The 13898-nt window shown below is 42.3% G+C and overlaps 1 protein-coding gene across 3 annotated transcripts in view; it reads right to left on the reverse strand.

Annotated features, from left to right (window-relative positions):
- The window catches only part of sdk2a (sidekick cell adhesion molecule 2a), a 184521-nt gene that overhangs the window by 16599 nt on the left and 154024 nt on the right, over positions 1-13898 (reverse strand). For 2 of the 3 annotated variants that reach the window (XM_077558667.1, XM_077558668.1), the window contains exons 24-40: positions 13210-13360; positions 12869-13106; positions 12675-12790; positions 12228-12417; positions 11909-12007; positions 9636-9830; positions 9354-9555; positions 8314-8417; positions 7663-7733; positions 7450-7585; positions 6303-6359; positions 5844-5945; positions 5647-5762; positions 4204-4390; positions 1962-2099; positions 1277-1459; positions 1075-1200 (exon numbers count right to left, since the gene is read on the reverse strand). In XM_077558667.1, the coding sequence (XP_077414793.1) occupies positions 1075-1200; positions 1277-1459; positions 1962-2099; positions 4204-4390; positions 5647-5762; positions 5844-5945; positions 6303-6359; positions 7450-7585; positions 7663-7733; positions 8314-8417; positions 9354-9555; positions 9636-9830; positions 11909-12007; positions 12228-12417; positions 12675-12790; positions 12869-13106; positions 13210-13360 (2411 nt within the window). The remainder of the gene's footprint in view (positions 1-1074; positions 1201-1276; positions 1460-1961; positions 2100-4203; positions 4391-5646; positions 5763-5843; positions 5946-6302; positions 6360-7449; positions 7586-7662; positions 7734-8313; positions 8418-9353; positions 9556-9635; positions 9831-11908; positions 12008-12227; positions 12418-12674; positions 12791-12868; positions 13107-13209; positions 13361-13898) is intronic. The other variant, XM_077558669.1, reaches the window with a different exon arrangement.

The following is a 13898-nucleotide window of genomic DNA, read 5'->3' on the forward strand; positions in this document are numbered from 1 at the left end:
ATTGCGGTTGTCATGATCTGACCTGTCAGGCTGCGCTCAGATGTTGTTTGTTGTTGTGTTGCAGCCAGTTGACCACAAGGGGCGCCAACGCGACTCACACAGCTGTTTTTTTATTCATGCAATCAGTCGGCGTAATTAAGAGGCAGTCCAACCAGCTACGGGTTGTCTGGATTGTTTCTCGACCTCGATTTTCATCTCGCCTTGTACTACGATCTTGCCTTGCCCTTGTAAGTTTTCTAGTATAGTGATTCTTGTATTCTGCCTCTTGCCTTTTTGTGTAAGCACGTTAAGTTATTCTCCTTGCCATTTTGGAGAAAGCACTTTTTGTTAAAGTAATTTCCGCATTGTTGCGTGCCCTTTTTGTTACGGTTTTCCTCCTTGCCTTGCAAGTGATTTCTGTTTGGATTTTTGTGCGTCTTCTATGTAAATAAATATTGTAAACCTCTCTGCTGCCCGCGTTTTCTGGAATCCACACCCGAACCGGGGTGACATTTTGATGTCAATCACTGCAGAACCCCCCCCCCCCCCCAAAACAACAACAACAACAAATGTATTTTTAAAAACTCATTCAGTACCCTTTGGCAAGTATACTTGCCAATTAAAATTTTTTTCAACGGGGCTTGATGGGGGAGAATCTGATCATGCTCCACTGTAAACTTAAACTTGGAAACAACTTTACTGAAGCATAACCACCAGTAGATGACATCATTGCCCCATTTTACACGAAAATAAACACTGTTTAAGAGTCCATGGCTGCATTTTGTGCAACCTACATTTTTCTACTGTGGCTTATAAAAGAACAGGAACATTCAGAAAGGATAGAGTCTATTCTGTCATTTGGCAGATTCGGATTTATTTATAATTATTGAACATTATATCATGTTGAAATTGAAAATTTAGAAATTTTCTTAAACGTCTGGCAGTGAAGTGAGTTTTAAGAGTAATGTCGTAAAATGAAATTCTATTTAAGAGTTTTTGGATCATAGTTTGTGGTATATTTACAATGTAAACTATTGATATTGACATTTATAAACCTTTGGGGGAGGTGTCAATAACTTTCAGTCTTTGGCTTACCGGACGGTCTTGCTTCAATGACATATCGCGTGATGGGCGCGCGGCCTTGATCGCCACTGGTCCAGTGAAGCGTGAGAGCGGAGCCGTAGCGGGAAATAAAGGGTTCTCCAGGAGGGCCAGGTGCTCCTTGGGGGAGGTAATAATGTGGTGAGAAAGTGTTAGCAAAATGGACACCCCCCTTCCTATGTGTCTTTTTTTTTACCTTCTCCGGGCCCCGTGGTGATGTTGGCCTCCACCTCGGGCCCATAGGTGAGCGTTTTGGCGCGGATGCGGTAGTTGTAGGTGACGCCGTCAGCCAGGTCCTTGATTTTCATCCACAGGGGGGCACTGCCTTTCACGTCCACTGTCACTATCTTACTGACACCTGGAGTGCGAGCAGAGGAGTCTGTACAGAAGAGACTCTAGATGCTGCATTCTGCTAGAAATCGAGGAGCAACACAACTAAGCACTTAATTTTGTGCTAATTTCTCCCATAGTCCATCAAGGAGCTTTATCAAAATGCCCATCCCTAATCAGGAAAACTACACCCGATAGATATTTCGCGTTGAAACAATTAGCCGAGAGCCCATAGCAACCTCAGCTCAGCATTTCACCTCTGCCCCCAATTACTTAACAATCTGGTTCCGGCGGTCGCACTTAACCAGCTATTAGTCACGTTCCCCTTACGGAGAGAGAGCGAGTGAGCGGCGCATGATCTATTACCGCACATGCGTTTTTACGAGAATACATCGTACATTCTCTGCCGTGTCATAAATGCGCGCATATGCTCTCCATTTGTAAAAAGACATAGAGCGTGAGCATGACAGTGACCCCGCGGTCTAGAGAGCCGCTAAATCACAGGGAAAGTGCTGCGGGGAAAGCCCGGCCGGACTTAATGAGTTCCTCACCGTCGACTGGAGTGCAGGGCTCGTAAACCAGGCGGTAGCCCTCCACGATGCCGTTGGCCCGCTTGGGCTCACCCCATGACACGTTGACGGAGGTGGTGGTCAGCTCGCCGAAGTGGATGAAGCTGGGAGCGCTGGGGGCTTTGAAAAGAGACATTTGGATAAATGTGAGGCTTTGGTGTTAAGGCAAAGCAGCAGAGGTGGCAAAAGTCCTCCCACAAAAACAGTATGTGTGTTAAAGAGCTTTGTTTCCAAATACGTTAAACATGTTGGAAGATAATTGCTGAAAATTTGCAAAGTCTGAAAATGTATGTAGTACTCAATTGTGTAACTGTTTTTCACCAATTCAGTTTTCCTTTCTTTTCTTTTTTTACGGTGAATGTACAGTATGGCTAAAAACGGGCAAGAGTCGCCCTCACCCCACAACTTGAGTGTTCACATCAGCGGTTATCTGACGCAATTGCAATGTGCAGTTAGGAAAACACAGTTATCCTTCAGATAGTCCACTGGCGTGGCTGCTTGAAAAGTGCCATGTTGTTGGCCATGAGTGCACGCATGCCACGCAGAGAAAGATGGAAGTAGGAGGAGGAAGGGGATTTGTTTTCCTTTTGATGCGTCCAATTTGACAGTCAGTGTGTGGATTGGCCACATTAGAGTGCCTCATTGTTGGCTGTGAGTTCACGCACAGCACAGAGCGATGGATGAGAGAAGAGGTGGAAATAAGTCACTTTTGACTGACAGTGTGTTGACAGGGGCTTTGCGCTGGCATAGTCGCTTTAGAGTGCCTTATTGTCGCTGTGTGGAAAAGTTCCATAACAACTTACAAGCATATTGTCACTGTCCTGTGAAAAACACTTAAGCCCATTAAAAAAATAATAATAATTTTTGGGGATGTCTGCATTCAGTTTCATTCCATAAACGTAAAAAGTTATTATTTTTTTAAATGGACATAAGTGTTTTTCACAAGACAGCGAGGATATAATCCAGCCACCGGAGACTTTAAGCACATATATGTTTGTGGCTCAAGCAGGTAGCGTTTGAGGCATAAAGATGCGAAACGAAACAGCATCCATTTTTCCAGGTCATAGAAGTGGTATTTGATCGACAGCTGACAATAAAGCGGGGTATGGTTTCGGCACATTTATAGCACACACAGCATTTCAGAGCGGAGATAATAGCTTCATTTTTCATGATTTGGAAGCCTAATTTTATATGCGTGGTGATTTTATTCTAATCAGAATTCTTCGACGTGGAGTGTCAAATTTACAAAACATTTATTTTCACTTTACAGTGGCTTCAAGTAAAAGTTTGTTCTTTAAGCAAAGTGAGTTTAAAGAAAAGGCTTCATCATGTGACCTTCATTGACACTCGAGCTTCTTGATCCTCCTAAGTATGGGGATTTTGGTGCATAAAAATGAACAAAAGCTTTTTTCTTTTTTTGCATTGGCTCTCTTCCCAGAAGCCCTGTGGTGCTGCGGCGAGCCAAAAACTGTTGATTGCGACACAGCCCGATGCACTAAATAGTTTTTATGTTCATGTGTGTCATCTAATGAAGAAAGATGCTTTTGTGCAATTGGGAGCCAAATGCTAATCAACATGCAATGTTTTACACCAATGCTCGGTGGCTTATTTTGGCAGGACAGAGATGGAAACCAGTAAGAACAACTCCAGTAAATAAGAGCGCTTCAAATTTTGTAAAGGCTGAAGGTTGTTGTTCTGTTTCATTTATTTATTTCCCTCACCACACAGCCGCACACGCTGTGAATAGATAGTGGCATAACCTTGAGCCGAGCATCGTGTTTTACACAATGGCGCCGTGCAGGTGTCGTGGACAAAAGACGTGTTTCACAGCGTCGGCCTTGAATTCAAACACCGCGTACGATTCATTTCTCCCGTGGCTTCTACTTCTTAAACTTTTTTAATCATCCGCATTAAGTCACGTCCGTGTCAGGATGCAGCACTATATTGTGTGCTATTTATTTTGGACCAGAGGTGTCCAAAGCACAGCCCGTGGCTCGGTTTTTTACTAGCCCATGGAAATAATATGGAATCTACTTTTAGACTGACAGTGTCCCCAACAAATACTTTTTAATGTGTTTTCAACAAGAAAAATAGCACTCTATAATATTGTGCTTTAAAAAACATAAGCTACCACACTAAGAACTGTCTCAACAGGTCTTGATTAAGTTTACTGCAATGAGCATGATCTTTTCTTGTGGCTTGGTGACTGTCCCATGAGGCTCACCGGCTTGCTGAGTGCGCCCTCTGGTGGGTACCGATCGGGGGCCATCGCCGGCCGCGTTGAAGGCAGCCACACTGATCATGTAGGTGGTGTAGCCAGTCAGGTTCTTCAGCTTCACACCCAGCTCAGGCAGGAAGAGCGTACGCAGGCGCTCTGTCTCATTCTGCAGCTGAAACTCCCAGAAGTAAATCTACGGAAAAATGAAAAGATTTTAGGCCATGCGTCAAGAATAGGTTAGCAAAGAGGCGGGCATTTTCATTTTCATTTCTATGAGAAGCTAAGAGGGGAAAATATGGGAATAATAATAGACATAAATACATTGAATACACAAACATAATATTTTTTTCAAAAGACATCCGATTCCATGCAAAAATAAATACAATTAAACAGCAAAACATTTCAAATACAACTTTATCAAGTTTTAAATATTTGATTGAACAATCAATTATTTCATTGATGAACAAAAACATGCCTGTTGAGTTAAATATTACTCTTTTCAGTCAATTCAAAATTTACCAAAACTACACACAATACAAAATATTAAGTCCCATTCAAAATGCTAAATGAAAAGAAAAGAAAAGTCTAAGGATTATACAAAAATATTATTGCCATGAATTATTTAGTATCAGTTATTCCCATTAATTCAATGGAACATTTTCTACTTTTTTCTGGAATTTTGTGACCAAAGTTAAAAATTACTAAACCCATTATCAACATTTCTTTTTTAATCTCCAAATTCCCTAAAAATATTTGAGTTCTCTAATAAGAGCCAACGTTCAATTTCACAAATAACTTATTCCCATGGAAAGTTTCCACTTTGAAAATTCCCAAAAATGCAACTTGCAACCCTAGTTAAATATTATTCATTCAAACCCCATCCAAAAATACAGAGAAAGTCTCATTCAAAAACATTTGAAAGCCTTTTTTGCCAAGTACATACAAGGTCTCAAAGCCAACTTTCAATTTCATACATTCCTGGTACATTCCATTGATTCATATGGAAAGTATCTATCTATCCATCCATCCAATTCTAGTTGGCTTATCCTCACCGGTGCCTTGGGTGAGCTGTAGCCTATCACAGCAGACTTTGGGTGAGAAGGAGGGTACACCCTGGACTCACTGCCAGCCAATCACAGGCCACATTTGCATAAATAAGCAATCAAACTCACATTTATTTACACCAATGAATAATTAGTCACCAGTGAATCTACCATACATATTTTTGGCATGTGGGAGGAAGCTGGAGAAAACACAAGCAAGGAAAGGATGAACATGCAAACTCGTCACATGAAGGCCGGAGCAGGGTTTCAAACCCCCAACCTATGAACTGGGAGGTGGATGTGCTAACCACAAAGTTTCCAACTTGAAAAAGCCTCATAATATTGCAACCCCTAGCGGGGAATGATGCAAGTTTGGCCAGTTTGGAGCAAGATGAGCAGATGATACCTTATAACCTTGTATGTCCCCATTCTGCGTATCCAGTGGCGGGGGGTCCCATGTGACATCAAGCTGGGTGGCGGTGGAGGACTGGACCACGACGTTCTGGGGTGGTGCTGTTGGGACTATGACACAATTGAATTAGTAGTCACAATTTAAAAAAAAATTCAAAAGTGTGTCCACAAAATGAGAGAAGACACACACACCTGCCTCGCCCACAAACACCTCCTGTGGCGCACTGCTCGGACCCTCCCCAACTGCGTTGTACACGCTCATTCGGATCTCGTAGCGCTTGTGTTTACTCAAATCTGCGAGGGGAGCCAAGATAAAAGAAGTCTAGGGAGACATATAGCGATAGCGCCTGTGGCGAGACGACATCATACACTGGTGGTGGGAATATATAAAAGCGGGCTGATGAAAGGATGGGGTTGTTGCGGGGACGAGTTTTTTATTTCAATTTTTGGGGTGGGGGGTGATTAAAAAGGCTGAAAACACTGAATATAATGACAGGGCAGATTGTGGAGATTAAAGTCACATACATACATGAGAATCAAGAACTGTGTGGGATGAGCACTGTGGGTAATGAAATACAGAATACGGCACACAAACAGATGGAGGGAGGAAAGGGAGGGGTGGGGGGGCATAAAAGGAGATTTAAAACTTACTGTCAAGTTCATACTGGGTGAGGGAGGATTCGCTCAAGTTCCTGATGCTGTAAGGAGCTGTGGGAAGAGGTTGTGTTCAAGGCATTAGGGAACACACTTTTCTTGCTTGCTCATATTAAATGAATATGTGGATGTAAAAATGTTGTACTTCTTTATTGAAGTTTTAAAGCATACTGAGGATCGGCCATTTTTACTGCTTTCTCGGATGTCTGTAGAAGATTATGCTGAGCCATTATTATGTGGTTTGCGGGTGTGTTAGAGGGATTGTTCCAACATGGTTCTGTCTGACTATCGAAAATGTTAAACCGGTTCAATATTTATGATTGCAAATCCTGAAGTGGAACACACACACACACACACGCACGCACGCACGCACTATCGGGTCAAATTTGAGCATTTTCTCAGTCAGCAAAGGCCTGATTGTCAGATGTCTAGAAAATGATGATAGCAATGATACAGTGGTGTGGGGTGTGTTAAGAGGGTCTTTTCTAGGGGTGTGCCCAAAAAATCAATTCTCATAAAAATCGCGATTTTCATTTAGTACGATTCCGAATCAATTTTAAATGTCCCAAAATCGATTTTATTCAAATTATTTTATACGGTCTTGCCTTTGTCTGTGTGTGCCTTTATTTGGAGCGCTGTTCATGTTGTACCTGATTTGACCACTTAGGGGCAGTGTGGTTCCACGCGGTCTAATACACTGTTAAATTGAAAGACACGATCAAGTTATTCCAATAAAAGTTGTTTTTTTGCAGTGTGGAGACCTTCTTTTGAGTGATTAAAGTGCCGCGATTAGCGCGCTAATTAGCATTAGCGAGTCAGACTGGAGTAGACATTACAATTCCTTGCACATCTATAGATTGAAGCAAAAATAATTGTCAATCAAATCGTTTTGAAACAAAAGTCGTTTTTAATCGAAATCGCAGACCCAAAAATCTGAACCGATTCCCACCCCTAGTCTTTTCGGGTCCTAAAATCAGAAGTGAAAACTTTTACTTGACCAAAACCTCATCTTTTATGATGTCATGTATGACGACAAGTTTTGTGTGACTTCAATGGCATCATCCCCCCTAACCCCACCCCCCACCCCGATTTATCTTTTATTTGCCAATTATACGACTTTCAAGGTTAGCAAATAAACACTCACCGGCGAGATCGGCCCAGCTGGGGGACGGACTGTTGACAGTATGGACTGTGAAGCTTTGCAGTCGGTCGTAGTACAACTCTCTGTAGCGTACCCTGAATCCCAGCAGGACGCCATTGATGTGATCCTCAGAGGGAGACTACAAACAAAAAGCATGATCGTCATGATCCGAATTTGATATAAACATGTGAATGGATTTATTATTACTCCCATTACCTGCCAACGGACCAACACAGATGTGGTGGTGTGCGGTGTCACAGACAGAATGGTGGGGGCTTTTTCCGGGGCTTTAAAAAAAAAAGAAGATATATTATTATTGTTTTTCTTTAAAATATACAAAAGAGAGCGCATGAGAATGTTTGGGTTTTGGAAGCAGCTTCAAAGCGAACAGAGGCCCTGCAGGCATCAGGTATTCACTGTGAATGGCCCACATCAAAGCATTCTTAAGCACACAGAAGACGAAAACATGAAGACCCCAGGTAACGGCATTCACAACCAATAGGGGGCTTGTGTCGTGATGATGAGCTGGAGCCCATCCCGGCTGACTTTGGGCGCAAGGCAGCGTACATCCTGGACAGCTTGCCAGCCAATCACCGGGCACAGGCTCTCATCACACCTCAGTACAATTTGAAGTCTTCGTTCAACCTAACGTGGATGTTTTTGGAAAGTGGGAGGAGTTTGAATTACGGCAGGGGCCATCCTGCGTGAAGTTTGCATGTTTACTTAATTTGAATTCCCTCAGAGATGTGAATGCGAGTGTGAATGATTAAGTGTGATAGAAAATGGATGAATAGACAGTGAGGAGAATTTTGTAGTCCCAGCAACGTGGGAAGGACTACAATCATGGCTGTCGACCAGCGTTCTCACCATCTTGCAGCGTGGTGACGGCCTCGCTCTCCTGACTGTATTCGCTGTCTCCGATGTCATTGGTGGCCTTCACGCGGAACTGGTACGACGTGAAGGGTTTCAACCTTTCAAAGAGACAAGAAGCGTTTTTCTCGAACTAAAAATGTTGCCAGTGTGTTAATCATTTTGGGCCCAATTCTATGTTGAAGTGCCACGGTGGCCTTTTACAATTCAGGGGTGCCTTGAGATACAAGTGGCGTATGATGGCAGTGAACTCAACTCAGCTCACTAAGCGCTCAGGTAACAACTAATCACGGCTCCCCAGTATTTTTTTGTTTGATTGTGTGACATTCGCAAGCTGAGCCCTTAGGGACTGTGACGTCATTTTCATTCAACAGCAAGTGGTAAAATGGCCACCTTCAGAGACAGATTAAAACAGTTATATGTTGCTGATTAATTTATATTACGCTAGCATAATATTAATCATAATGCTGTGTTTGGACTAGTGGAGCCGCATAGAGCATAATTGTAAAGAACATTTTTGACTAGACTTTCGCTTTAAGGACTAGATGTTGAACACATGGTGCAGCAACACATATGGACAGACAATATAATAATACTTGCAAAAAATACTATTATTATTGCAATTTACTGAGTCAGTTTGATGTCAGTCTTTTTTACTACAAGACCTTATTATACACATACCAAAACAATTCATAATGATTACTCGTGATGCACAAACTATTTAATTAATTCTTTACATTATATTTATAACTATATCTTTGATAAAGTACAATATTATAGTGCTATTTTACCGATTGAAAAACACATTGCAAATACAGTATTTTTTTGTTTATTTAGGGAGAGACTGGAACTGATTCATGGCATTTCTATTAATTTGAATTGGCAAAGTTGATTTAAATTTTGAGTGTTTTGAGTTACAGAATGACTTAAACTGGTAGCCTAAGGCATAACTGTAATCCCTTTTGAGCATTATAATTATTGTAAAATAATAATTATTCCGCTCTGAATGTTCAGCATGGTGGACGCCGCCAACGTACCTGTCCACTGAGTAGGAGTTGATCTCGTGACTGACTGACGTTGAGTGGACCGTCCAGTTGTTGTCCGGCAGTTCTCGGTACTGCACGGTGTAGTAACGCACCGGAGAGAGGCCATCGCTGCCCGGTTCCCATGCTAACAGCACTCGGCGAGCCTGCACTTCCCGTTGAGGTGCAACGGGCCGGCTAGTGGGTTGAGGTCGGACTGACGAGAGGGACGGAAAGAAGCGTGAATTCCACACGTGTGTTTCTCTATTTCATTTAAAGTCGTGGCAAGGATCTTACCTCGTTTTTCTGTTGTGACCACCAGGGCCTCTGCGGCCTCGCCCCAGCCTTTACGTGTTTGTGCGCTGAGGCGAAAGATGTACACTGTTTCAGGCTTGAGGGCCGCCGCCGTGTACTGCCGTGCGCTGGGGCTCAGGACATCGACGGTGGCGGCGCTACTGCTGGACGAGTTTCTCCTGTATGTGATCTGATAGGCTGCGAGGATGTCATATAGGCAATATTACTGTAAGTCAGAAAGAGTCAAGCCAAGATTTTAATGACTACTGTAACGACATGTAACTGTGACATTTATCGTCCTTAAACGGGGGTCCCCAAGCTACAGCTCAATGGTTCACAAATTAATTTGCAATAAATTGTCGTATTGTGTTAAAAAGTGAATACCTAAATACAGCATGCCAATGAAATAAACCAATTACTCAACACTACCTTAGCATTTGGCCTTTAAAAGCTCTGAGACGATTGTGACATCTCATTAAGAAAGTGTTTTGTTTTATTTAAGAATAAAAGGCATATTTATTTGAGAATACAGTATAGCTCTATTTGTTTTAGAGATTAAAACATCTTGTCCGGTTTAAAAGGTGTAGAATGAACTAGGTTTTTTTTCACATGATTTTCTTCCAATATTAAAATTATATTACTTTCTTTAGAGAAAAAAAATACACTTTTATTGTTGTATGCAGTGTATGATTTATTTATTTATTTATTCTTATCTCAAAAAAATAAAGATGTTCTTTTGAAGATTAGGACTTTTATTTTGGAAAATCGATTAAAAAAATGTGACACTCATAAAATTACAACTTCTTTAAATTAAAATATTAATTTCTCGTCCTAACATTATACCATTTTCCTCAATGGCAAATTTGTAATTCCTATGGCTAACATGGTAGTTACGGTTAATTGGTGTCAGTATTATGAAGGGTCCATAATTTCTCTCCTTTAAGGGGTCCCTGGACAAAATGGAAAAAGTTTGGGCCCTGCTTTCAAATAAAATGTAAAAATATGCGGACCTAGTATAGAACCGTGTGGAACACCACCAGTATCTACTGGGTTTTAAGTTAATGAAAGAGATCAGTTTTTACGCAGGTGGCCTAACCAAATTTGCAGTTAACTATAGGCATATCATGATGAAATCTTACCTTTGACACAATCATGATGTAATTTTTTATGAAATATGAGTTATTTTGGTAGTTATTTTTTTTACCCATAAGTCAAATGTTCAATAAAACCCCGCCTCTCCCTCTGTGGCTGCCGCATCCCCTCTCATGACGTTGTCCGAACCAGCTAATTCGCACAACACCCACGAAACATAGATAGGTTTTAAGACGATTTTTAAAATGGATTCTAAATTTCACGGGACGCTAGATCTCTACGTTTGGTCACGCAAGCCATCAATTCTTGAATAAACATTTGAAACAAAACGGGTCCTTGCCGCAAGAAATCGTGGAAGAGGAGGGGAGCAGAAAGGTTAGAGGAAAGAAGGAGAAGGGAAAAAAAGCACCACAGCGGGTCGCAACCCGCGCCCTGTTGCTTATGGGGCAAGCGCACTATCCACTACACCATTCATTTATTTAAATTCATCAGCGCAAATGTTTTACTTGTAGTTTACGCCAGTGTCAACCAATCGATTTTAAGATAGCCAATTGTCATTTCATTGCACGTTGGCATTGCAAATGTGAAGAATGATTGATTGCTTTGAATTCATTTGGACAGAATGTTTTTTGATAAAGGCTACTTTTATCACTATCCCATTGTCAAACCGTGCCAACAGCTTGTTTTCTCGGGTTGGAAGGGGCTGGTGCTTGGAGAGCAGAATAACCTAGAATTTCTCATACAGGGGCGAATAGAGGAAAACACAACTTTGGTCATTTTTTTGGTGAGGAATTAGCATTTTAACATGGCTAAAAGCTCCAAAAAGTAGATTTTTTCATGTTGCAGTCCTTTTAAGTCAAAATGTGCTACACTGCCACTAGCATAAGACAATGCAGTAATAAAGTCATAATTACAAAAAATACTTGTCTGAAAACCACTTCTAAAACTAAATGAAAAATAGCACTGCAAGTATGGTGATAAATAAGTGTGCCGTATTATGCCATGTGGCGATGTATTCTTACAACATATTCTTATGGCGCTATGCAAATCAGCACATAGTGAGACAAATTCCTTGTGTGTTTTTACATATTTGGCAAATAAGGATTCTGATTCCGACGTGGTGACCGTTGTAAACTGATGAATCCCTGATTGCAAGTGACAATGGCGTACGCGTCTTAACTCACCCAGGATGATGCCGTTCGGTTGAGATGGGGGTTGCCAGATGAGCCTGACGGAGGTGGTTCTCACTTCGGGGAACAGGATGCCAACTGGAGGGCCTGGCACTATAATGCCACAAAGTCAGAGTAATTACAGTAAGTTAGTGTCATTAGCAAATTAATGAGCACACAAGCTATAATAAAAATGAGAGAAAATGTTGTTGTTTTTTTAAATGAATATTTTCAGCACACACTTTGATTGACATTGCCATCAAGATTGAGGGTTAGGGTTTGCATCACAAGTGTCTTTTAAAACAAAACAGGTAGTGGAAGGTTTTCTAATGACCATCATCTAGGGTCCTTTCCAAGATGGACGGCGCGCTGCTCCTCCCATCGCCGATGCGGGTGAAGGCAAGCACCCGGATTTCATAGAGGACGTACTTGCCCAGACCCGACAGAAGGACACTGTGGCTGGTGTTGCCCTCCACTGTCCAGAAGCTTGGAGCTGAGTCTGAGTCCTTCTCCTTGTAAATAACCTGCACAGTAGAAGTGCTTTGGTGGTGAATACTATATTCTGTACAGCATGGAAGACAGATCCTGAAAAACGGAGGCGTCGGATAAAGCTATGAGGTCGTCTGCATAGTAATTCATGAAGTATTAATGGAAATCTAAACTAACTGCACATAGTCATTGTTACATGTTGGCCAATATCAATATCTTGATATCTCAATAACTGCCTCCTGACATGCGGTATAATATCACAATATACATGGCGATATTGATATTTGCTGACTTTGTATCCGAGGATGAGTCCGTTGCGATCCGTCTCTGGAACCTGGCCCCAGCGCACCAGGATCCTGCTGGAGGTGGTGGCAAAGGCCGACACATTGGTGGGACCGCTGGAAGGCACTGAAGCAACAATGGGGAGTCAACTCAAAGTCAACCCAAAAGCGTCGTAAGGGAAACCGACGGATCAGTCTTCCTCACCGGACTCTCTGGTTCTCCCGTGGACCGGTTGGCTCCAGGGTCCGGACCCGATCCCATTGACAGCCTGAACTTGGACCTTGTACTCAGTCCATTCCTCCAGGTCCTCGATGGTGAACTCCCTCTCCAGCCGGTCCATGATGACGTGCGAAAGGACGCCTCCTTTGGAGCCGGCTTTGGAGTACTGGATGCGATAGCCCACCAGATCGGGATTGCCGTTGTACTCCCATTCGGGAAGAGGCTATGACCAGGAGCGTGTCGGGTTATTGCGTCATCATGAGCAGATGCGTGAGGCTTCATCGTAAAGAACAACAACAACAAAAGGACGAGCGGTGGAAACGTACCACCCAGCGGAGCCACAAACTGGTCTCGCTAGCTGTGCGCAGGGTGACATTGGCGGGTGAGATGTCCGGAGGGGCCTGCAGGGTCTGGATCTTTCGAGAAGTTTGGCTGGGGGGGCTCGTACCCACGATGTTAACCTGCCGCATTCTGAACCTGCACCGATGAAATCGTGTCGTTAAGTGACAAAAGTGGAGACAAAGCCACACGATGGTAATGCAAAAATGTTCAGCAATAAAGCTACTTTGTTGTCTGCATAGGGCCGGCATTTAATCCCTAAATCAAATTAGAACTAACCAGGATAAATGCATAAAGACATGCAAGCTGTCTACATAGAAATTTGAAACACAAAAAAAAAGGGCAAAAACCTTAACAAACCCAAAGAAATGCATAATCTGGATTAAACTATGTAGTCATCCACATAGTTTCCAATGTTTCATCTGCATAGTTAATGTGAATCCCTCAAAAAATTCCAGGACCTGGAGAAACCTAAGCGGTCGCCTGCACAGTCAACCACAAAATTGTTCAAGAATGAACAAAAAAATAAAAACCCAGAGCTGTGCAGTCCACATAGCATTTGAAACCTTAAAAACTTTGGGGGTGTGTGTGTGGGGGGGAATCCAAACCAGATGAATACAAGATCTGGAAAAAGCCATAAGGTCATCTAGATTGACAAAACATTTTCGGAAATAAA

Source organism: Vanacampus margaritifer, chromosome 2, assembly GCF_051991255.1.
Source record: "Vanacampus margaritifer isolate UIUO_Vmar chromosome 2, RoL_Vmar_1.0, whole genome shotgun sequence".
In the NCBI taxonomy this organism is placed as follows: Eukaryota; Metazoa; Chordata; class Actinopteri; order Syngnathiformes; family Syngnathidae; genus Vanacampus; species Vanacampus margaritifer.